This window comes from Channa argus, chromosome 3, assembly GCF_033026475.1.
Source record: "Channa argus isolate prfri chromosome 3, Channa argus male v1.0, whole genome shotgun sequence".
NCBI lineage: Eukaryota > Metazoa > Chordata > Actinopteri > Anabantiformes > Channidae > Channa > Channa argus.
The window spans coordinates 1,940,321-1,963,612 of record NC_090199.1 but is presented as its reverse complement, the minus strand read 5'-3'; the positions used below and the strand labels follow the sequence as shown (position 1 = coordinate 1,963,612).

General features: G+C 42.0%; 1 protein-coding gene across 5 annotated transcripts in view; it reads right to left on the bottom strand.

The window, feature by feature from the left end:
* Window positions 1–647: 647 nt before the first annotated feature.
* The window catches only part of ttbk1a (tau tubulin kinase 1a), a 41,887-nt gene continuing 19,242 nt past the window's right edge, over window positions 648–23,292 (bottom strand). For all 5 annotated transcript variants that reach the window (XM_067499464.1, XM_067499462.1, XM_067499461.1 and 2 more), the window contains 9 exons: window positions 23,191–23,283; window positions 22,184–22,309; window positions 21,944–22,098; window positions 20,498–20,708; window positions 20,202–20,374; window positions 18,567–18,907; window positions 17,833–18,014; window positions 1,449–2,905; window positions 648–1,353 (listed from right to left, as the gene is read on the bottom strand). In XM_067499464.1, the coding sequence (XP_067355565.1) occupies window positions 942–1,353; window positions 1,449–2,905; window positions 17,833–18,014; window positions 18,567–18,907; window positions 20,202–20,374; window positions 20,498–20,708; window positions 21,944–22,098; window positions 22,184–22,309; window positions 23,191–23,283 (3,150 nt within the window). In that variant the 3' untranslated portion in view covers window positions 648–941. The remainder of the gene's footprint in view (window positions 1,354–1,448; window positions 2,906–17,832; window positions 18,015–18,566; window positions 18,908–20,201; window positions 20,375–20,497; window positions 20,709–21,943; window positions 22,099–22,183; window positions 22,310–23,190; window positions 23,284–23,292) is intronic.

Sequence of the window (23,292 nt, the reverse complement as noted above, 5' to 3'; positions counted from 1 at the left end):
TACAAACACAGCATGGGCTCCAACAACCAGCAGTTCTTTGCACTGTCAGCAGAATCCAAGCAGGTGTAACGTCCTATCATGGTTAACCCTGTTTTTCTCATGCGTAAAAAACAGGCATAGTGCCAACACATTGGAACAGAAGGTTAAAGACTTGAAATGTACATTTTGCTTGGCAAGATAAAAAATAAAGATGTCTTTATGGGAAATGATTCTATTATGTACAATTTAGTGCATAAAGAAAATAAAAACACCCCAAAAAAATAGAATGATTAAAGCACGCTCATCGTCACACCATGAGGAGGAGGCGAGCATCCGAGCGATTTATTTTTGTTCATTTCCAACTCTTCTCGTTATCCGAGACCATAATGAGTACAGGATATACTTAGTTATCGCTTATCATAATAACATAGTTCAGGCATTCAGACCAGTCCAATCTGACATGATTTTTGGCCAATAGGAAGGGGAGAACTAGATCAAATAATTGAAAGGTACAGCTTTTTGTACATGTTGTTTTCCCTCTACAGATTCAATGTATTTGTGATATAATTCACCATGCAATGCGAACCAAGCAAGGTATTGATTGAAGAATAGTATAGCTGTGGACAAGCTGGGAGTACTATGTAAGGTGAGTGTCTCAAACTGGACTTAATGGAGACCATGACTCCAAGCTCCAGAAACCAGTTACTGTAAATCAGGGATCGACCAGGGAGCAGCAGACACATCCATAGCACCATGGCAGCAACGCTTTTATACGGCAGTCAGTTAAGATTACTGGAAGCCCATGAAGATAGTTCGGTCTCCTTTCAAAAAAAATAAGATGTCCATATATGTTAAATGAATTAAGGTGGTCATCGTAACATCACAGTCTAAGATGGATTCAGGAGACGTTTGAGGCGTGGCTTGTCTGAAGACCGATGTCTCAGCCATGAGTCTCTTTTTTATTATCTAGCAGGCACAGCCTTCTCCCTGGCATTTGGCTTTCCCTTAGCTGCGCTGGCTGGTTTCGGTCTCGGTCTAGCAGGTGTGGTGCCCGAGGATGACTGAGCGGTGGCTTCCTGCGAGGCGCTGCGGCGCATGGTTGTGGTAGTCCTGGGCGGTAGCATAGGGACAGTTGGGGCTCGAACTGAGAGTGGCTGCCTAGATGGACATACTCTCTGAGGGGAGGGACTGTCAGTTCTGCAGTGCGTGGAACTAAGGCTGCGTCGGGTACCAAGCAGGACTCGCAGGGGCATATGGGGGCTTCCAGATGGAGCAGGGACAGCAGCAGGACGAGGACATGAGGAGGAGGATCTGCTTGAGACAGGCTTGGATTTCCTTTGGGTGCTGACAGTGTTTAATCCAATTTTCTGATTCCTGAAGAAGAAGAGTAAGTTGAAAGTGTTAATATCCCATTTAATGTTAATCAACAAAAAATATATAAAAACTAAAACAGAGAAACAGTATCATACCCATTAGGAAACGATGATGCTCCTTTGGAAGTGCTGGAATCTGGCAAGGAGAGGGGAGGTGGTGCAACAGCAGCAAGCCCCCCTGAAGGCCTCTTTATGGGTGTGACAGGCCTGGGGATCCTGCTCCTGCACTCTTTGGAGGTTTGCTCTTCAGTTGGTTTGAGACGGGAGCTCCTCTTAGACTCATCCGAGGTATGTGTGTCTTCCTCTGAGCCAGCGGTGGACAGAGTTTCTGAGGCCCTCCGACGCTCATCTTCCCCAGAGGACAATGATGATGATGTCCCAGACAACATCCTCCTTCTCATCCAGCGACCCTGTTGCTTTTGGACCAGCAGGCGAGCCAAGTCCAGTTGCCTAGCCCGCTGCTGTAGTCGTGCCCGAGCTGAAAGAGAGGAGGACTGTTCTGACCCCGAGTCCTCTTCTGAGATCAGTACTGGTATTCGGCTTCGGATTCTGGGCTTTAAGCTAGCCATTAATTCCAGTCCGGCCGTCTGAAGCTTAGCAGCTTCTTCACTAAATGATGGCTGTTTGATAGGTTCCCATGAAAGATCTTTATGTTCATGAAGTGGTGACATGGTTTTTGGGACAGGCTCCAAAGACTGGACCAGGACAGAGGATGGACCATTCTCAGTTTGGCGAAGTTTGTCAACTGGTGCAGTTTGGTCTGGCACTGCTAGATAGTCTCCTGTCTCTGGAACTGGCCCCTGCTCACGGGTTTCATCCTCAACTGCAAAATCCTTTTTGATGACACTGACTTCCCGGTCACTCTCTTTCGCAGAGTGTCCATTGGAAGACATGACGTTGAGGTGTGATGTTTCGGCAATATGGATAAAAGTGCGCTCAACTTTGGTGAAGGGAGGGGATGCAGGTGCAATGGGAGTGGAGGGCCTTAAGTCTGACCTGAGAGCAGGGGACAAACGGCCGGTCTCAGAGGGATCAGGCAGGAACGTCCCCTCCCCGACCAGGAGGCGGTCATTACGGAAAGTGAGGGCAGATGGTGTTGCCAACTCACCCTCTAGAACATGGTCACCACCAGAGGGAGACTTGCGAGTGTCTCCAGGTGAGAAGAGGACAAGGGTTTTGGATGCATCCTCTAAGTCAGGGTCTGCATCAGCAGCTGAGGCTTGCTCCCTTGGGCCCTTCTGGTCTTCAGCCATTAGTGTTGAAGGTGCAGCATCCTGGCTACGTTCAGTGCTTTTCTGACTAGCCTCACTATTAGATTCACTCTTTGTGACATCATCTTCCTTAGGCCCTGGAGGTTCTACAACTTCTTCATCTGGAGTAGCAAAACTTCGGCGCGGAGGCAAAGTGCCTGTCAGCATAACGGTGAGAAAGTCAGCCCTCTTGGCCTGAAGTTGAGGAAGGATGTGGAAATGCTCCTTCTCATCACTCTGGCCCTTAGTCCGATAGTCTGGCGATGGTGGCGATGGGGCACTCTGCTCCGTGGGCGACAACACCTGCAAAAAAAGCAACAATTAAGTTTACTGCAAATAAATCGTCAAAACCAGATTATAGAAGCAGTTTACTAAAGAGGTTTTCTCAGCCGGGATATCACACATATAGGGTGGACCCCACCTCTCGCCCTAGACTCCAGCCCCCCTACACAGGATAAACAGTCACAGATAATGGATGGATAACACAATAGATCAACGGCTTTCGGCTTGTCCCTTCAGAACATGTTCTACACGTTGATTTGGCATCTGTTTTTATGCCGGATGCCCTTCCTGCCACAACCCTCCCAATTTTTTTTGGGCTTGGGGCCGGCACCAAGGTTGCTCTTGGAGGCTGGGTGCTGCCACTCCTGGTGGGGTGGGATTTAAAGCCGCTGCCTTCTGCATCCCAACCTCTACCACTGAGCTACCAGGCCCATTGTCCACATGGATAACACAACGCATTACCATCAGGTCTAGGAGTCATTAGCAGCTTATGGGTTATCTATACGTGTGACTATTCAAATAACAATAGGGGTGAAATTCACATATTGCTTCCATATATACTAAAAATGGGGGTCTTGCAATGCTCAGCTGAATTGCAAGTTTGGTTTATGTAATGATTGGTGAAAAATGACATTTTCAGAAAATGTACAGATCATACAATTTTATGAACCTAATAATTATTTGAAACCACGTTTATACTTATTATGACAAAAAGACACAAAAATGTGTTTTACAATAAATGAACACACGACATTGTTCGGTGCCTTTGGTAAAGGTCCTGTTCACACTAAGAACCACTGCAGGAACCCAAGTGTTTTCCCCCAAAACCATTTTAATGTTATTTTGGTTGTACACAAGCTTTTCAAGATTGTCTAGATTACATACATTGATATAAAAGGCACAAAAAAATGCATTGCAGAGTTTATCCTTAGACAGCACACAGTCTGATATCAGGTGATTTTCAAGTGTTTCCCTTCATAAAGATTTAACATACAGCCTGTACATTCATACTAAACCCCACTAATTATCATGCTATTAGAGATTAACTGCAAACCTAATTACTTTCTACATTTCTGTATATATGTACACATTTATTGTTTGGATTTACAAAAAAGTTTAAAATACATGCTTTGACCTATAAATTATACAAGCAGTACTGTACAATCATATAGTGATAGAAAAAAAATGCTTACATGTATTGTACATGTGAAAGACACTCACGGATCATAACACCAAACTAACACTGTGAGCCATTCAGTCCTCTTTACCTCCACAATCGAAACTCTGCTTTTATTGCGAAAAAACTCAAAACATCCAGACATTGTAGTTAACTTCTTGTTTTTTTTTTGTTGTTCCCTATCTGTGCCCCTAACTCAGGTGTGGGGAACCCACGCTCCCACGGGGCCATTATGTAGCCATCCCTGGCCAACTCGCTGCTCCTCCAGCTTCTGACTGAGCGAACGCACCTCAACCAGGTAATCAGCAGTAGCAGGGGGGATTGGTATGCAAGCAGGGCTGCAGTTCTTGGGGAGCATGGGTCCACACCCCTGACCTAACTGTACACACAAATACAACAAAAGGCCAGGATTAGCCTAGCTTAGCACACAGACAGGAAGTAGGAAGCAAGGTGTTAGGCCTAATGGAGCTACATCAAAAGAGAATATCTACTTTCCCATGACCACAAAACTACTTTAAATGGTATATATTGTATAATAAACACAAATTGAATTAGAAAAAATATTGATAGATTGATACTAATTTCACGTCTGTGTCCACAGTAAAGACAACAATTGAGCCCATCTTAGCACAGACTAGCCAATACTGGCCTTGCTAAATATAAGCTAACATTAACATGAAATATCTTTCGCAACTCCCAAAAGTCTCTCGTTGTATTTTGTGTATCGTAAAAATTGTAATGTAAAAAACCAAGGCAAGAATTCGGCTTTAGCAAAAATTAGCATTGAAGCTAATTCACCACACAAACATGTTTTAGCAGAGTGAGGATGATGGTTTGAGCTCCGTCCTAATTTTAGCATTATCTAACCCCAGCTGACTACACAATGAGCTGCTGACTATCTAATAAACTAATCATGAAGGTCAGAGCTGAGTAGATAGTTTCCCTCTGCTTCCAGTCTTTGTGCGGATCTAAGCTAAACGTGGCCAGGATACGTCGCAGTACGGAACACACGGACTCGTGTCAATGAGACTTACAAACTGTTTCCTAAATTGCCCAAATCTTCCAGTCATAGTCAACCATACATGGTACATGGATACATGGAGTGATGTGTGACCCGATGAAGTACTGAATGTGAATGTCCTTACCCAAGAGACACGTGTTCACCTCTAAAGACGCAATGTCTTAACCATATCTGTACAATATCACCCTGTTATTCCATATAAAGTAGCAGTATCAAATCAAGTATGCCATAAAATGTGTTTGTGAGAAGTAATTACATTTCATTTTTAAATATATATATATAAGCCCAGTGTGTGATGCATGAGGTATAAATGTGTTGTGGCAGACGGACCCTTAAACTGACGGACACTTATGCACATAAATGTACAGTTTTGTTAACGTGATTTAAACGTAATACTTGCTGTTAGTAAAAACCTTCAAAATGTTGAAAAAGTAGAACAATATTATATCGTCTGCATACAGTGAGAACATATTATGATTTTCTACAAGTGAATTAAGTTTTTGAATTTGCTGGAAAAAAAAAATCACTTCCAGTTACAGTTGTAGGTTCAATTTCTTTCTCACTTAAATCAACTCAAACCACGTGAGCATGTATTGCTAGTATAAACTTTTCAGTTTGAACAACGTGACACTCGAAACAAATATGCAAACATCTGTTGAAATGTTGCACTTGATTCAAAATAATAGTTGGAATCATTACATAAGCATTTGTTCACAGCACCACATTGAGCGTACGTTGAAAAGTGTCTGAGAACACACATTGTGTGGAGTGTACTACCTTACATGTATTTTCCACGTGCACTGTGCAGATCAAGGACTTATTTTGGTTGTTTAGGCCATGATTCCTGCAGTCCACCACAAATGAATGCAGTTAAATGGTGTTTTAACTTTCCATGCTTTACACTATGAATCTGCCAAATATTTCTAGCGTAGGTAAATGTTTTTGCAAAGTATGAATTGGTTTTGTTGATGCGACACAGTGTCTTAATGGGAACTAAGTCCAGATCAGCAGAAGTTAAAAGAAATGACTAACTCCATCATGAATCACGACTTTCCTCCACTATCGAATAAAGTGCTGAACGAAAACGTTGCAGAACGAAACGACTCTAAGGAGTAAAAAGGGTTTTATTTATCTTCTCGTCATTTCAAAGTCAGCTATGGACTCGACCGTTCTGATCCGTGAGCATCCCCTCTAGCAGTAGCAGTGTGAATTATTTACAAAATATCACAGACCTTTTTTCAGTCAGGTTTATATTGTAATTACAGTACAGTGCTGTTTTTCGTCATTTTACAGTCAGAAGTGCGGGTCGTACAAACAGTAGATCTCATGCAAAGAGTGGCGACAGGTGGTAAACAGTCTTTTGGTACGACATCCCTTTAAGAAGGCAGCAGAGCCATTTTTGAAGCAGCGCGTCCTCAGCACACTGAGAGCGTTCTGCCGCCTGTTTGTAACTGAATGTGGCACTGTGCTTAGGGTGACACAGGACAAAACATTGACATGTATCAGTGACAATCTTGGTTGTTAGGTGAATCGTGGTTGCTGGCGTGCAAAATAAAGTTGAGAGTTAGCAGCTAGTCCACTTCATACATTCACTGAGTGGTTGTACTGTAGCGCTGTGCTAAATACAAAACAGGCAGGGTGTCCTGAACTAGGCATGAAGCAGCATTTAAAACAAAGTCAGGTTGTAACAAGCCTCAGCGCTGATGGGCATCTCCTGCTCGGGCGGAGCGGATGTTAATGCCTCAAACACAAGCTGAATGAAGAGCAAATGGTGCATATTTATTTAATGTAGCCCTTTAACACGTTGGGAAAGCAACAGTTTGGCTTTCATTGCACAAATGGCATCCCAGCTACCGGCTCGTGTAGCTGGAGTTTGGAAGGGAACCCGAAAACGCTTTCCAACATTTAGGAGACGCAGCTGGTTCGAAGCAGCAAACCGCAGACTGCTGCTTTGGTGTGAGCTTACACAGGGTTTCACAAGGCAGGACTCGACCTTCACGACGTGACGTATAGTAACACAATGGCCAACCTGTACCTACAGAAAAGCACAGTGGACTATACTGTTATACTCCAGTAATTCACGGCAAAACCCAAACCACTGGCACCTTTTTTAATTTGCTCCAATTTAACGCGAGACCCTAAACGTGGCAAGTCTCCAACTTTAAGCCCTGGTTAAAAACAGTCACACTCTTTTTCTTGCTATTTATTTCAATGGCTATTCTGGTCATTTTGTTGTAAACATTTTTTACAGTGGACTAATGAACCAATCAGCGTGTCAATCAAAAGTGCACAGACTTGGGGCTCTGGACTACATTTAAACACTGATGTGGTTTTTCATTGTATTGTTTCATACCGAGATCAGCTGTGGTGAGTTTAATATGTACAGAGGAAACTGAAACACATAAATGACTTTTAATCCAATCTGCCTAGTTCAACAAAGTCTTTTCTTCACTAGGGTCAATGGACATGGACTTGTCTGCAACTAACATCATCCCTTAACCTGGAAATTAAGGATTTTTTCTAATTTCATTATCCAACCAATATTCCAAAACCTAAAGATATACGGTTTACATAAATAAGATTAAAAACAATTATTCAACTATTAAATTTCTTTCCCGCTAATCCCTGCGGCTCTGTTTTACCTTTTCTCAAGATGTCAATATGCAAGACACTAAAAATCTCTTTTTCCACCTCCCCTGTTTCTGATACATCCTCCAAACATCAAAACATGATCATAGCTCTTTTAAAAATCCAGATTTCCATGGCCCACATTTTCCTTTTTTTTTTTTTTATTTTGAAAAATTTTCTTACGACTGCTTCAAGGAACCTGAAGTGCAGCAAATGTTTCGGTATCCAACCAACAAAACTACAATGTGGCATCTTATACTTCAAAATAGAGCCATTACAGGATTATAGTGGAAGTTTTTGTTCATTTTCTTTCATTCTTGTCATTTCTAAAATCTCCCATCAAAAGCATTTCCCTATTTTTCTCTATAACATCCCGAGTTTCACTTATTGCATCTGTGTTTTGCATCCATACAGCAAGACCCTCGGCTCAGCCGGACCCCCCCCCCCCGTATCCTCGACTTGACTCAATGATAAAGTGCAACAGTAATGTCAAGTGGTGGGAAAACAGTGATGGAAGAATAAGCACAAAGTAACTACGACAGTCATCGAGACCAGGACCAGAAAACCCGGGCTGGAATATGAATTGCAATGCAGCCTCAAACTCACTGCCTCTTACTACACTGACTAAACTACTGCACAGACAACCAAAAGAGCATGAGGTCAGACCCATAACATGCAGAACCTGAACCAACACGGCAGCATAAATCAATGATTTCATCTTCAAAAGGAAACATCTTAGTATCTCTACCAACACAAACCTAACATAAAACAACTGATTGCATTTTAACTGACAATCCTGTAAATGAAACGGGATTGAACTTACTCTCTGGAAGACCTGGATTAATCCCAAACACAACAGGCAAACATGGAAAGATGCAAGATGACAAAACAGCAAATCTCAACAATCTTCTGCAGCTTTGATGGTAGTTTCTAAAAGCCTTTTTGAGCTCATGATCTTGAGATTATGGCCTTATTGTCTCATTATCTCGAGGTGGTAAAGTGCCTCTGACGTTCCAGCCTAAAGTGTCAGCCTCTTTCCATTCTCTGCCGGGTATCACGTATTCACCTTGGTGCTGAGATGACGAATCAGACAGAAGCAGAAGTAGAAAGACCGATATTATTAACAGGGAACTTTGATGTCCGTAAATTAGACTTAAACTAACTAACACGATTGTTAGATGTGTTAGTGTAAAAAATGAGCATATTAGCGCCAAACACTGACTTTAACTAAGGCTATTGTGGAAACGTCATTAGTTGTGTAGGAATTTTATCTTAATCCAAATTATTGCAGATGTAAAAACGTTTTCCAGATGACGGCGCTAGTTAAAGTAAATGTGCACGACTATCCAATAGTTGTTGAGATAGTTTGACCAAAATCAGTAGCATTCATACTTTTATACTCTGTACTGTATTTTAAGGTGGACTCCTTAATTTCAAATTATTTTAGGACTTAGAGAGCCCTTAATCCAAACCACAGTGTAAACCTTTATTTAAATTTGGATTCTTTGTAGGGGACATGTGTAACTTTTTTAACATTTTATTGAGAATGAATGAAAATAAATCAAATATTTACAGGTTATTTCATATAATATTAAGTAATTCCTGCCCTTAATAAATTCAATTACCTCAGTAGCTGATTAACACTTTTTGTGTGTGGACCCCAGGGTGGTGTGGGAGGGCAAGGTGGGCTTTACTGCCCTGGGCCAAACAAATGGTTTCACCAGCCCTGCATATGCCTTCTCTGCCCGAGCAGCACGAACACCTACAACTAATTTCGTGACAATACGGTTGATGCTGAGATATTTCAGTCAGGACTTCGTCCTTGTGATTTCCAAAGATGATGAGAAAATGAAGCCATAATCTCCAGAGAGAGGATCTACAGTGATTTTTAAGAACTGCAGCTGCTAAATGTGCCATACAACAATCACACGTCAAGCCGACATGAGGATCAGAACAAACAGCCAATAATACTGTATCTCCTCTGTTTCTTCACCTCTATTTGCACAACATTTTTTTAAAAAGTACAAAATCAAACTCCATTTCGTTAAAATTCATTGAGATAATTCCCTTAAAGCAGACTCACAACTCATTACATGCAAAGACACAACTCTGTCTGTGGGCTAACACTGACCTCCCACACGTTCCTGTCACAGTAGCCCTTCACTGCTGTACATTTAATAAAGTAAAATCAAGGTTTTCAATGTTGTGAGAAATATATCAGAAATTAGCAATTGCTACATTCAGAACCCCCCACAAACGTTTCTATATAATTCCATTTCTGTGTTTGTTTTTGTTGACTTCATGTCTTACGTTGATTGCCGTCACATTTTAGTTCGTTTTCTGACCAGCAATACTGTTTTTGAAATTATTACTGTTTTGTGAACTTTCTCTTTTTTCTGCGATCTTTCCAATTTTAGAGCTTAATTTTATCTATTTAGTGAAATTCCATGGGGTTTACTTTATGTTTAATGACATGGTAATGTGTTTTTTTAAATGCTTATTTTCATTAAATGATTCATTGAATGCATTTTTCTAACGCTGCAGGGCCACCATACCTCTAACTATAGACCCAGCAAAATAACAGTTTTTATCATCAAGGCTGTGATTAGAGGTCAAACAGATTATTTATGACACCTTCAGAATAAGGTTTTCACAGAGAAAATTCACACTTCTCTCGTCGTACACATTTAATAAATGCAGAATCAGAACGAGTTTCGATGATTCGGCGTCACTGAAGATGTGTTACGAAGTAGTGTTGGTGTATTGCTCGGTAGATGGGCTGATTACGGGTAAAACACAAACTCCAGTGTCTCGGTGCAAAAAACTCGACCGCTGGGACGACCTGCATTCCTCAACGATCCCTCCTTCATTTTAGCAGAAGAAGCAGAAGAAAAAAAAATTCACAAATACTGTAAAGCATAACAGTCTGTTATAGCAGCCCCGCCGTGTTTCCTCCTCTTCACAAAAAGAAGAAAATATCCAGTTTCACATTATTTCCAGCAGTTTGCCAGGTCTGTTGTGTGTGGAACATTAAGTATGCAGAGAGGCATTTATTGCATGGAAAATATTTCCCATCATTAGCATTTTTCTAATGTTCCTCTGCTGAAAAAAACAAAAAAAAACAATTGGTAAAGCTATGTGGTTGTGAATGTGAGTGTTAAACTACTTGTCTGTTGACCAACGCAGCGGTGCCAGTTATGGCTTGTTTTCTTTAACACATACTGTATTTGGCTAATAATCCAAAACTCACTGTGCATCATGTCTGTTTCACGTATGTGTTTGGACAATACATGCACCGGCCTAAAGTAATTTAAGGCGCGCGTGTCCACAAATTTGAAAATGCACAGAATGAATTCAGCTAAATTGAATTTAAAGACCCACTCAACTTTGACACGGTGTCCACAAATCCATGGAGCTCGAAGGACATAATTTAAATACCAGATTTAAATTTTAAAAAACGATAGAGAAATTAAACTGGCACTCTGCATAATGGCTATTTGTAATCATTTTTGACATTTTATTGAGTTAGGATTTACAGATAAATCATTACTAAAATATCTGTTAATCGTTGCCCTCAGTACGATAAATTATAGTTCCTGTGTAGGTGAAGGAGAGTGCATTCTATGTGTTGGGACACCGGGATGAAGTGGGGAGGCAAGGGGCCCAAACAGTGCCCTGGGACACAAAAATGCTTTGACCAACCCTGCAAATGTGCGCACGTTTGTCTATGTCAGACTGTCTGACTGACTGTGTGTGTGTCATGTATCAGTATATATCACACGTGTGTTGTATGTGTTCTGAGTCCATCTCTCAGTCCTCTCAGCTGCTGTTCTTGTTCATGAGCTTTGCTAACATCTGCTGCAGCTGTGTCCTCGACACGTTCAGGACCGAGTGTCTGCTCCGCTGGCTGCCGGGTGTCGGCAGTGTGCCGGCGTGCCGCCGTCGGGCCGAGGCGGTGGCGGCGTTGACGTGGGCGGGGCTGCTCTCAGCTGAGCGGCTCCTTTGAATGAAGCTGCCGGCTCCGTGGGGATACTGCTCCGTCTCCAAGGTCGAGGATGAGAAGACGTAGGAGGCCAGCCTCCTCAACTGATTGGGTCGTGCTTGTTGCCTCTCCTCGTCCAACTGCAAACAGACCAATGAGAGACAGGGAGGGGGGGGGGGGGGTTAAAAAGTGGAAACAAACTTTGTACAAACAAATGCTATATTTTCCTACGGCTACATTCCAACACTCTGATTGACTTTCTGCCCCCATCTCCTTTGCTTCCCTGACCAGACGTTAGACAGGAGAGAGCGGATTGATGCTCTCGCACGTCTAAAGTCTTCAGGTGATTGGTCAAAGGTTGAGAGGAGAGCATCCTGGGGGGAGAAACTCGTGGAGTGCAGGCGTAAATGTCACGCTGTCTACAGTTACAGCTATCAGATACTAGTTAGAAGCTATGAAAAACTTAACAGGACAGTTGAGCCAATAGACTTAGCTGAGTGAGTGATTGGTCAGACTAGCATCCCTCTAGCTGGAAAAATGAATGGAAATATTTTCTCCCACAAAGAAGCACTTTAAAAGAACACAAAGTCACCAGCACAGGCACTGCACATACTGTATCTCACTAGTCTACAACAGTTTGAGCTTGGACAACAGATCGAGCTTTTAATTTCTGGAAAATAAAGAAAGAAATAAAAATAACCAATAGAGATGCAAAACGAAATACAGAACACAAAAGACAGATGGAGTCATCAAGCACACAAAACACAGACACTACGGAGGAAAAAAAAAAGGGAGGAGATGTGTCCGAACAGAAGGAAAAAGAAAAGGAGGACCAGAAAATGAGTGAGAGAACAGAGGAAAAGGACTATTCCTAAACTGTGCTTACCCCAAAACATCACTTTATTTCTTCTCGTGTTGTCCCAATGGCACCCTCGCTCTTTTCTCTGTCTCCTCAGGTGAGTCAAACTCGACATACTGTGTACTTTTAAAGCGATAGGTTGGGGGCAAAGGCATCAGTAGTTATGTGGAGGGGGGGGAAAGAATTGGAGAGGAGTAAAAAAGAGAATGGCAGTCCTCGATGGCTGGCGGCGAAAAACTCGCTCTGAGTCTAGAGGTGGCAGGCGGCACGAAGTAAAATAAAATGGACTGGCACTAAAAACGGGTTTGTGCACACGTTTCAGCACTGACAAGGCCTAAAACAATAAGATGTTACACTGCAGATAAAGGGACATATCAGTGATGGTGGGATAGCATCCAGCCTGTAAACAGCAGCCATCAAGTATGGAGGACCAGAGCTGACTTATTAGTAAATAAATGAGTGCAATAAATTAATCAGATGGTCACATAAATGTGTAACTGAACTAAAAAGAAATTAAGAGAATAATCAATAAATCACACCAATGAAGACAATCCTGCTGAAGAAAAATGAAAATAAACCCCAAGGTGAAATAAAGTTCGTTGTAAAATAAATGTGAAATTCAGTTCCACATTCATTTCCCCACGAAACCAGCTGTGCGTATTCAATGTGATTGTGGTGACCCCCTTCCTTTTCCTCGAGTGCCACAATCAGGACCAAATAGCCCAAAAGAAATTAGTAATAAACAAGCAGAGAGAAAAAAAAATAAAAAGCTTTTGGTGACTCCATGTACGGAGGCCCTGAAAGCTCAACCCACTAAAACGTAGGAATGCAAATTGACAAAAACACGAGCAAAAAAAAACAAAAAAAAAACACCACCACCAGTTTGACAACACATGCACAGCAACAGAAAGAGAAAAGAAAGAAGCAACAAAAGGTGAAAACATCGACCCAAATGCATGTGTGCTGCAAACAGCACGGATGACAATGGAAATGTTTCCGGGGTGTAACTATACTCATATAAAGTATAAATCTAAATCAAACCATGAGAAAGTTAAAAACAGTCTCTAACCTTTGGATGGTGCGACTTAAACATATACTGCACATGTATATTCAATTACTCCCTGGAAACATCTGTCTGTTGTTGACTGGGCTATTTTCATCAAGCTTCTACATTTGGTTGTGATTTGTTATTTTGCAGCACTTTGTAAGAATGTGGCTGTTTGTCTTCTCTGCTGAGAGAATAGAAGCCCTGGGCCTGCGAACAGGCTTCAGGTCTGGTGGCTCTGGGTGTTTAGTTTCAGAAGCTTTTTCCTACTTATTTTCACTCTGCAACGGTTTTAAACTTTTAGATTTTGTTTTCTATTACTTTTAAATAAAAGTAGACATTATACAGATCTTGATGTAATATTAATGGTAAACTTGCTCCCCAAGGCTTTTGTGTGAAGTTGCTCTTTAAGTGCACATGAGACCAGAACCATGTGTTTAATGTTGCCTGAGTAATAATATGAATAGATATTTCAGTTGAGCTTTTATGAGACAGCGAGGTGAAGGTCAGCGTTCAGGACAAATGCGAGCACAGTATTTGTCCCGAACCAGTGAATTAATCTGTTTAGTGATAGATTTTTGACTGAGTCACCACACGGAACACATTCAGCAAACAACCAACAAGTGTTCATTCTTCTTCTAGCCAACGCATGTGACTAATTATCAGCAGCTGATAAAAGTCATCTGGTGACATCTTGACATTATTAAATGACAAACCTCTGTCAGTCCACTTTAAACACTAATTGGATGTTTATTGGATTCAGATAATAAATTAACTTTTTATCTAACTTTAACTTTTAAGCATCATTTGATAATAAACACACGACTATGAGCAAATACAACCGTTTTCATGTGTTTCAAGGTTTGTCCTGACTTTTGAAATTCGCCCCTCCCCCCCAACACACACACAATAAAACTATGTAGTACTGGCAACAAAAATAATAAAAGGTTATTTTCTCACTTAATGGAAATAAACTCATTCCTATAAAACAAGGATAATGTTGCTACAAACGTATAAGTGCTATTTCTGATAAATATGTAAAGAATTCTTAAATAATTTACCAATGATGAGAAACAAATGGACGTTAGTGCCAACAAAAGCAACCTGGTTTAGCAGAGACAACCAACTCTGAAGTCCGGGTGATCATCACTGCCTGACCATCACCATGTGTAGCTCAGCATCAGAAGGATTAGGCCTCACCTCCTTGTGCACTCATACCCTGCCTTGCAGTGCCCTGCTGACAGTATGACCAACAGCACAGTCAGACCTGTCCAGGTGATGAAAACAGCAGCAGAAATACTCCAAAAAAAAAAGAGTCACATCACTGTTTATATCTCTGCTTTGGTGGTCAACACTACAGCACCTTCTTACCACCACCCTCATCCAAATCTACAAGCCCTTTCACCCCCTCTGCCATCAAATGGCATCTGGTGGTCACCGCATCAAACAGCATGAGTTCTTCAGCTCAGGGGCCCAACAATGGTGGAAGCAGCTCAGCAGCCTCAATCCAAACATTTAAAACTCCTGTACAGCTTCCTATGTACTAACTTTTCTACTTATTAACACTCAGTGCGCTTCACACTGCTTCTCATTCACCAATCACACACACACACACACACACACACACACACCGATGGGGGAGCTGCTATGCAGCTGGCCAACACTCACTGGGAGCAACTAAGTTGGGGTTCAGTGTCTTGCTCTAGGACACTGACATGTGACCAGAGGAGCCGGGGATTGAACCAACAACTGTGGGATTGGTGGATGACCGCTCTACCACAGTCCCCCCATCTGAAACAATTCTCATGGCGCCTTGCCGTAAAGGTCTTCTCCCTGACTTACCTTCTTTGCTGCTTTGTAAATGTATATTGTACAGCCAGCCCCAGACTGGAACCTCAGTATCGGACTATTTTTGCAATAGTTCAGTCCGTTCAGTGACAGCGACATTATTCTTATTTTTATTCTTCTTATTGATTTACATCCAATCCCAGTATTCTTAACATTCTTACTTCGGGTGCGTAGGCACTACATTTTGGAAAGACCGCGGTTATTGAAAACTCTGGGGGATGTTAAACATTTGGTTACCATTAGGGACAAATTATACTAGTAATGAGTAACTTTAATCTTTGGTGTAAAAACAAGCCCAGCTGCAATCCAGACTTTCAGAATGAATTTTGCTGTTGGATCAGGAGGTAGATCGGTTCAATAAAGACAATTATCGCTAAAATAACCCTTTTGATGTTTTTTTAATCACTCATCCAGCAGCTTGAACAGACTTTAGAGCAGGAAATTGTGTGTTTAGTGTAAAACCACATGGTCAAACAGTTCAGCTTTGACTCCAAACACAGCAGAGAAAACACAGCAGAACAACAGGAGATGAAAACATCGTTAACGCCCTGACAAATACATCATCGCTGCAAGATCAACGGTACAAGACAGGTTCTACAGCTGCAGCATTTCCCCATTCATTCCGGAGAATAAAACTATGGTCCAAAGTAAAAGTTGTGGGAAAACCAAAGAGATGGAAACAATCTCAACTCAGCTCCAATGGTGAAGAAAATCTGACAGCACCGTGTAAACAGCTGAAATAGGCAGTCGTAGAACCAAACCATCTGCACTAACCAACCGAAACCAAAGTCGGTTAGACACAGTGGTTTGTCACTTTACTTCAGTCTTGTTTAATTTAGTCGAAACTATGTCTGAACTTGTTTGAAGCCAAAGAAAATCCCTCCAGCCAGACATGTCGACAATTATAGACCTTTAAGACTTAATAATTACAACTGCTTGGATTAATGGTTCAGTATCTCGGGGAAACTTTAATACAGGCTGAGAATTAACATTTGTTCTCCAAAAAAGGAGGTTGTCTTTTAATCTGGGTTATTCTATCATTGAAGAAATACTTCCTGCTTCGTTTTACTCACATCTATTAGACATGTTTTATTCATCAGCTTCGAATCCTGACCTTTTTTATTGATTAAGGATTTGGTGCACAATTATCATCAGTTACCCATTGATCAGCTTCAAAGATCGATAGATGCTAATTAACGGGTAGTTGTGACAACTCACAACATTAGTCCAAGCTCCAAACAGTTAACCTGCCAGGTTTCTGCCAGGCCTTTGATTTCTTTGTTTGAAGTCATTATTCAACCTAGAAGAGGCCGTTCTGCCTGCTGGCAGCTAAACAAATTGACTGCATGCGACGTGTTCAGCTGCAGGACGGTGCTGCTGTGAAGCTGCAGACAAACTCCTGCAGGAGCCTGTCTGCATGCAATTACTGGGATATTTTTAAAGGACAGTTCCAGCATGACTGAAGCATCACATTAGCTCATACGCCCTGATTGGACTGACTGAGCTGAGTTTATAATTAATTTCTCTGGAGAAGGTTTGCTAAATTTGATTACTTCTTCTTAGCACAACCACTTAATAATCTGTTGGCCACTGGGCAACTTAGCTGGGATGAAGTGCCTTGTTTAAGGAAGTTGGAACTTTGTAGGGCTGTGACACAGCAAGCTGACAGTCAGTCAGTTGCACTTTTTCAGATGATTCCACTTGTTGAGTCGATGTCAGTCGTGTCGGTTAGAAAGATCGCTCTCATTGCCTGATCAGCTTAGCAGATCAGTGCATGAAAAGAGACCACAGTGTGCAGCACAGGTACGATTTGTAACTTCTAATCAGACACTTCCTTCAGCAAAAGTTCTGTGAAAAAGTTAACTCTGCTTTGTCTCCAGTTTGTATATCCATGAATCCCCGGTCTTTTTTTTTTTGCAGAGCAGCCTACTACATGCCCGTTGTCTTTGCGATGTGTTCAAGTGCTGCTTGTTGGCCCGGACAAAAGGTGACGTGAATCGACACAGCAGCTGGTCTTCCGTGTCTATTTCTTTGGCGTCGACTTGGTGTGTCACAGCCCTTGTTATTTCACTTCTTTAACACACTACTGCACGACGCCATCCTCTTTTTCTAAAATTAAATATTTCCAAAATTCATCACCATGACAGAAAGCAAAGAAAGAAAAAGAAAATGACCAAAAGCTCCAATCATGCTGGATTTGTCCCTTAGGCTGCATGTTGACACACAGATAAATGAGGCAGAGCAGCTGATGATCAGCACCTCATCTGGTAAAACTGTTTGTCATTAGAGTGATGAATCTGTACAGCAGCCGTTCCCTCCACTTATCTGTGCGCCAACATGCCATCAGAGAGCTGAGCTCTCCTCTGATTGGCTGGCTGGATCTCTTACCGGTCTTTGGGGTCCAGTGGGCTCAGATTCTCTTCGACGGGGGCGTCCTGATGGCAGCGAGTGACAGGGTGACTGGGCAGGGCTTCCGCCAGTCCTCCTTGATGGCTCCTCCTCCGTTAGTGTTAGCATCCCTCTGCTGCTCTCCCTGGTGTGAGTTTTCGGACGAACCACTAGCTCCCCCCCTGCAGGAAAACCAAATGTCAACTAGGCCTACAAAAGATCAATCTCGGAAAGTCAGTACTAATGCAAACACTCAATTGCTAACTCGGAAATAAAGATTTAGTACAATTTAAAAGTCTAGGATGTTTAATGCTGGGTAGCTAATATCACAAATAGCATCTTTTACATACATCAATCATTAAAAAGTTCATTAATGTAACGTATGTGCAACATTACATTATATATGTATTGCATTGTATTCAGGGTCTGAAAGTAAATCCATCAGAACTGAAACAGATTGCACAACTCTCTTCTAACACACTATGCTTATTTTCATAACCATGGGCCAAGATTTTTAACATAACTGAATTTCTCATAAATGTAATTGAAATAAAAAAAAAATTAAAATTTGCATTAGTATAAAAAGAAAAATCAAACAACACCCAGAAGTGATGTAGATCCTCCTTATCAAATCTCAGTCCCTAAGTATAGAATCCAGATTTTTGTTATGAATCCTTTTAACAACTTGTGATTCTCAAAACCATTTTATTTCAGGTAAAAAGAGAAGATCCTACCTCCAGCTCTGAGCCTCCTCCTCTCCTCTTGCTCCTCCAAAGGCCGGAGTTCCTCGGGCTCCTCGTCAGTTGTTCCTGACGTAGTTGGTTGGAAGTCTCGTAACTCTGTCTCTTTGTCGATGATCACCCACTCTTTGCTGTCAAAGTCCTCCTCCTCAGCCAGAGGGACGGAGCGGATAAAGGCATTGCTGTGTGCCTCCTGATCAACGGATGCCACTGAAACCTCCTGGCGGCCACTGACCTGACGGTCTCCTCGACAACCAGGGTCAACGGACAGCATCTGAGCTGGCTGCGAAGAGTAGACATGACGAGACGGAGAGCCGAGGATGTCCATCCTTGACCTGCAAAAAAACAGACCAATATCAAGAAAGACACAGAAATGTCTTTCAAAGTCTAATGAGGGTGTTCACTTCTGACTTTCACAGGTGTTTGTAACCAAGTGAGTCAACAAAATTCCAAGTCAGATTTCAACTTCTTAAAGGCAAAGCTAAGTCAAGTCCAAAGGTAGCCAAGACCAAACCCTTAACCCAGTGTTGAGTCAGTCAGAGGACATGCATGAGGCCAAGCCAAAATCAAAGTCAGTCTACAGTTGGTCCAAGTTCGGGTTTAAGAGAAAGTCTTGTGTCCTTGAGGCAAGTCAGAAGTCGTGTCAAAATAGAGTCTAAAGTCAAGATTCAAGTCCTTCAACACACATTAATAAATACTGAGAGAAGGTCTGTGACAAGTTTAAAGTCATTGAATATGGAGTGAAGTCAAGTAAAAGGTCAATGAAAGAACGTATCAGGTCAAGTCTCAAATTACTCACGGCAAGTCCTATTTAATTCTTTCTGACCTTAGGGGGCAAGTTAAGGTCAACTCATATCTTATCAGGAAACGTATTGTGTCATGTCCAAACCCAGTCGAGACAGATCCAAGACAAATCACAAGCCTTGTCAGAAAATGCCAAAGTAAAGTCTCAAGTCAGTCAGATCAAGTCCAAGTAAACTCAAAGTACGTTTGGGCAAGTGACAGTGAAGTATCAAGAAATTGATGGCAACTTCAGGTCAAGCCATGTATTCTGGAGGTGGAAATCGAATAAGTCTTCAGTCAGTCAAACAAGTCCAAGTCAACTCTAAAGTAATTGAAGGCTGACACAAGTCAAGTATTACGGCCTTGAGTCCAGGTAACTTCATCTCTAGTCACATAGTATTAAGTTAAAGGCTTAAGTTGGTCATGGTCAAATCTCAAGTCAGTAAAGATAAACCAATCTTAACTCCAAAGTACTTTAGGGCAGGTCTAAGTCAAGAATCAAGGCCTTGGAGAATGTTCAAGTCACATGTCCTTTCAAAAGGAGGACAAGGTTGAGATTCACATCAGCAAAGACATGTCCAAGAAAGTGAGTCAAGTCTTATGTTAAGTCATATGTTGTCAAAATGTCTAAGTGTTATTGAATCGACTCAGCCTTCACACATTTGTTTTTCGTGTTACGGCAAATTCACACATATTGGTACAAAAAGCCTGGTCTTGTGCCAGTTTTCTGACAAGAAAATGAAAACATTTATGTTTAAAGAAGGCAAATGTTATTGAAAAATATAAAACTAAGTATTTTCCCCTGCTCTTAAACCTCCTCCAGGGTTTTCTGTAGTTTAATGTCACCTCTGTCCATAGACATCAGCTCGGCCCTCAGCAGCAGACAGGCGGTCAGATTCTGGGCTGTTGACCCGGCGGTATCGTAAAGACCGACCCTGACCCGTTGGTGACTCTGGGGCTACACCTCGAACCGGCGACAGTGGGCAGGCTCCCCGACTCGCCTCCTCTTCTTGAGCCCCCTGGAGTGAAACACGAAATTATGTTTTAGTCCAATGATTATACAGTGGATCAGAAGGTCATTATTGAACATTGTCTCAGCGAATCACGGCCTACGCTGCTCTGCGACACTGTTCAGGTCAAACCTTGTTCAGGCTGATCCTTAGTCTGTTGCGGTTAAAGTCCATGTCCTCCCAAGTCTCTCCCGGTTCGACGGCCTGCTGTGCACTGGTCTCCCCAGGGGGTCGACTTGGTGGAGCTGGGGGGGCGTTTTCCTGATCACTGAGATGTTCGTCTTGCAAAACATCATCCGTGTTCTCCCGCTGAAGATCTCCAGGAATAGGCGTCACAATGGCTCTGTGACAGAAAACACAAGAGACCAGAATGTTTTTCATTCAGAAACTAGTAGTAAACTAATAATATAACTGATCAATTCTTTTTTATTTCAGTATTTTTTGCTTGTTTTAAACTCCGATGTACATAATGTTACCACATCAAACACTAGTTGGTGCCCACATCCCTCAACAGTCGGTAGCATAAGGTTGGTATTTTATGAATTCAAATTCTGCTTAGTAATACTGTTTTTTTATCAATTCCGTTTTTATTCCAGAAGGGGACCCAGACCATTGGTGGTGGTAGTGAGCAAATCTCCAGTGTGACGGGGGAACACGCTGCATTCGAAAACCCATTTAACCAGGCTACACAAAGGTCGGTTTTGCATTACTGGAGGCATTTTTAATCACTGTGGTCCACTGTGGTGAGTTTTTCCTCTTCACTGTTGCCCAGGACTTGCTCAAGGGGGATTTGTTTAGTTTTCTCATATATCTTTATAGTCTTGACTCTGTTCTGTAAAGTCCCTTGATGATGACTTTCTTTATATAGCACATTCACAAATTCACAACAAAGCAAAATTGAATTGAATTGAACTAAATGTTGGCTCAGATTTAATTTATGACCGAACTTGCAACTAGTTGGCTTCCAACTATGAGAGCATCTAAAACTCTAAGTAACTCTGAGTAATTTCATAATTCAAATGTCACAGGCAAAATCTGAAACTGAAGCTTTGAAATTCTGATGCAGTTCAGCGGAATTGAAATGGAGCCAGTGTTTTCACATTTACATTTGGCAGATGCATTTATCCAAAGTTTCCTACAACTAAGGCCCAAAGTAAGCAGACTAAACCAGCATCAAGTGGGCAGGAGGTGCATTGCATTTAAAAGCTGCAATATTTAACTTAAGCTTCTCAGGTTTGCAGTGTTGTGCGTTGTCAGTCACTAGTGCAGAAGGACAAGACAATATGCAGGTCGTGCTCATCGTGCAGTTTCAGATGGCTTTGAAATTAAAATGGAAAAATACATGAAATGTAACCTGCCACATGGCCAGTGGGAGAGACTGTGTTACTGTGTGTTGTTAGTGGGTTGGCATGAGCTGCTGCCAGTGCTGGTCTGTGAGTCTGGCTTCACAGGAGGTATTGATAACACCTCTCCACACTGAGATATATATTTTCAGCCTATTTCTATGAAATAAATAATAAGCATTTCATTTTAGTGGATGTGAAGTGGCTCTAATACACCTGGTGGTTGTGTTCTTACCCCACCATGGCGGCGGTAGGTCGTGTGTTGTGCTGTGGTTGGGTGGAGGCACTGGTCGACAGCGTGGCGTCACCTCCTCCCTTTTCCCAATCGAAAGGCTCGTTCTCTGTGATAATCCTCTCCTTCATGCTGTTCTCAAACACTGACATCAGCAGCTGGACAACAGACAAATGAATTGGAACTAACGTGGAGGTTTTAACAGTGAGGTAGAAACCACATGGTTTATTTCACACGTTGTACCTGGTAGTCTGGTTTGGTATAGTAGTCCAGGGCCAGGACGTGGTCCAGGAAGATATTAAATTCTGAAGGCATGTGTTTGAGCAGCATCCGATGGTCATAACGCTCTTTAATCTGACCAACTTGTTCCTGCAAAACAAACACCACAAATACCAGTTTGCTTAGAAGCTAAACCGGTGAACAGCGGACGCTGTCCTCCACACTGCTCTGACACATGTTGGCTTCAGAGGCTACACTTCCTGAGGCTGATAAAGAAAGCAGGACTCCCACAACAACTGCTGGTGAACGTCTACAGGTCACTGAGTCTGTCATCACCTACTGCATCACAGTATGGAGCTCTGGCTGTTCTGAGAAAAGACTGCAGAGAGGGTCACTGGCTCCCAGCTCCGTAGGTCTGAGGACATCTTCAGAGCACGGCGCACCCTGAAGGCCACGACCATCATTAGTGACCCCTCACACCCGACTCACGAGATTTTTACCCTCCTCCCATCTGGAAATCGTTATTCACGCACAACACTGAAAAACAGCTTCCGCCATAGAGCTGCTGCACTTTTAAACACTCTAGTTACATCCTCTCGCAGGAAACATGTGCAATAAACACTTAACTGACATATACTTGTGCAATATCATTGTATAATTTCCACAGTGCATTATGTAATACACAGATGACTAATGGACACGTAAGTAGTATTTGCAATTAATTTTTCTATTTGTATTTTCTTTTGTATAGATTTGCGTATGTGTGGCATCAGGAGGTGCTTCAACAGAACCTCATTGCACATGTACAATTTCAATAAAGATCTAAATGAGGAATCACGTTCACTGTTATTTGAACCAGACTCTGAGCTTTATAACATTTAATCTGAAATAGCACAAAGGACACAACATTAAAGTGCTAAGTCTCAGTAGTGGAGAACGTTTTAATACTGTTACCTGTACATTTCTATCTTACATTATCTATTGCTGCCATGTGCTACTTGTTTGTTCGTGTTCAGGTAAAAGGGTCTGACCTTATCTTTGATCTTTCTCCACGGCAACTGCCCGACGGCAAACTCCACCAACATGTAAAACAATGACCACAGGTCGTCATGGCGACCCATTTCCTGCAGAAA